This window comes from Rhea americana, unplaced genomic scaffold (assembly GCF_003343005.1).
Source record: "Rhea americana isolate MKP2758 unplaced genomic scaffold, rheAme1 scaffold_206, whole genome shotgun sequence".
Classification (NCBI taxonomy): Eukaryota; Metazoa; Chordata; class Aves; order Rheiformes; family Rheidae; genus Rhea; species Rhea americana.
Window position 1 is genome coordinate 776,454 of NW_028186217.1, and position 2,231 is coordinate 778,684.

The 2,231-nt window shown below is 63.3% G+C and overlaps 1 protein-coding gene across 1 annotated transcript in view; it reads left to right on the forward strand.

Moving 5' to 3' along the window:
* ERMN (ermin) overlaps positions 1-888 on the forward strand; it is a 4,170-nt gene extending 3,282 nt beyond the window's left edge. The window contains exon 3 of the mRNA XM_085304345.1: positions 338-888. Coding sequence (XP_085160471.1) covers positions 338-750 — 413 coding nt within the window. The 3' untranslated portion in view covers positions 751-888. The remainder of the gene's footprint in view (positions 1-337) is intronic.
* Positions 889-2,231: the final 1,343 nt, after the last annotated feature.

Here is a 2,231-nt window from a genome sequence, read left to right on the forward strand (position 1 = left end):
CGTCGCGGCTGGGGCAGGGCAGGAGCGCGCCGCGGCGGCGGCCGGCGCTGCCGCCCGGTCCGAGCGCGACCTCGGTGCTCTCCGAGGAGGGAGACCGCCGCTGGTCTCACAGGAGCTTGCGAACGTGTGAAACCTTGTAAAACACACGCGAGTGCCCGCGCCGCCGGGCCGCGCCTCGGGGCTGCGTTACGTGCCTCGCAGAGCAGTCTGGTGGAAGACAGTTGCGTTCGGTGCTGGGAGCTGGTAAGTTACGAAAAACTGAATTAGATGCATAGGTGAGAGACTCGGAAAGCTCTTGCCGAGCCCGGCCTCACCCAGCGTAACTGTGTCGCTGCAGGGCTGGGCGAAGCGGGGACCCCGGCGCGCGGCGCAGCGCGGCAGGAGGCGGCGGGAGCCCCGACGCCCGAGGAGCACGCGGGAGAGGACGCGCGGCCGGAGGAGGGCAGGGAGGAGGAGGAGGAGGAGGAGGAGGACACTGAAGAGGATGAAGTTCAGTTGATAGAAATCAAGAAGGAGAGCAGCGAGGAGCCTTGCTGGAAGAAGCACGAAAACGGCAGGGAGGTTTCTCCTCCCAGCAGCCCCACCTGCAACGCCCGGCCCGGGAAGCCAGGGGAGCAGCCCGGCTCGGGGAAGAAAAGYGATATCTCCAGACACAGTTATTCCAGGTACAACACAATCTCCTACCGGAAGATCAGAAAAGGAAACACCAAGCAGCGGATCGACGAATTTGAATCCATGATGCACTTATGAACTGAGGCGGCGYGTTCGCGTAACCAGCCGGGAGCTGGCCCTGCTCTCGGTGTCCCGGCCACCCCGTCTCCTCGCGCAGCACGGAGCCGCCGCTCTTTGCTTTCTGTGTGCGATTCCATAACACACTGTGAAAACTTAACGTCTGTATTTCACGTTGACATCAGGCAAAAGCACTCATAGCACAGGAAAATAAATAATCAGTTTGCTACGTTTAACACYACCGGATTCCGAGTTTATCCCTTTATTTTCCAAGCAGCTTTTGCAGGAAGGGCCAAACGTCAGGGCTCCGGGCCGGTGGGAGCGCCGGCGAGGGGCTGCGCACGGGTGAGCGGCGCGGCGGGCGCGGGGCAGGTTTYGCGGGAGCAGGCGGGGGGATCGCCGGGCACTGGCTCCCGCCCGGATGCGGCGCGTGCGGCAGCACCAGCGAGTGCCAGCTTTGCTCACAATCACCTTCGCTTTCAGACTGCCCCTGGTTTCAGGTTCACACAAGCGCATGCTGCAAGATCCTTAGCAGCCTCTAGAAATGAGGATTCCCGTGCTGCGCTGGCAGCACTCCTGTGCGGCACGGTGCAGCATGACATGGCACGGCGCAGGACGGCACGGCGCAGCACGGCGCAGGACAGCACGGCGCAGCGTGGCATGGCACGGTGCAGCACGGTGCAGGACAGCACGGTGCAGCATGGCATGGCACGGCACAGCACGGCGCAGCGTGGCATGGCACAGCACAGCACGGTGCAGCATGGCATGGCACGGCACAGCGTGGCATGGCATGGTGCAGCACGGCACAGGATGGCACGGCGCAGCGTGGCATGGCACGGCGCAGCGTGGCACGGTGCGGAATGGCACAGTGCAGCATGGCACGGCACAGCGCAGCACGGCACAGGACGGCGCGGCGCAGCACGGCATGGCATGGCGCAGCACGGCACAGGATGGCACGGCGCAGCGTGGCACGGCACGGTGCAGCACGGCGCAGGATGGCACGGCGCAGCGTGGCACGGCACGGTGCAGCATGGCGCAGGATGGCACGGCGCAGCGTGGCACGGCATAGTGCAGCATGGCACAACGCGGCGCAGCACGGCACAGGACGACACAGTGCAGTGTGGCATGGCATGGTGCAGCATGGCATGGCACGGCACAGTGCAGCGTGGCACAGCACGGCACAGGATGGCACAGCGCAGTGTGGCACAGCGCCAGCACTGGCTCCGTCGGCACTGCTGGCTTCGCTCTCCCACGCAGCCTGCTCCGCTGCTGCGCCAGGCTCGGACAAGGAACGCTGCAGATGTGTTTTTCAAAACAAGGCAAGTCTTAAGGGTGAATTGTTTTCATGCCCTCACTGCCTTTCTCCATTTAAAAAACTTCTGTGCAGCTACAGCACTGTTGCTACAGTCTTTTCCCAACTGTTTTACAGAAAGATTTGTCTTGCGGTGGGACTTGGCTTGGCAAACGTCACGGCAGAAAGAACTGGGGAAAGCCGTGAGCAG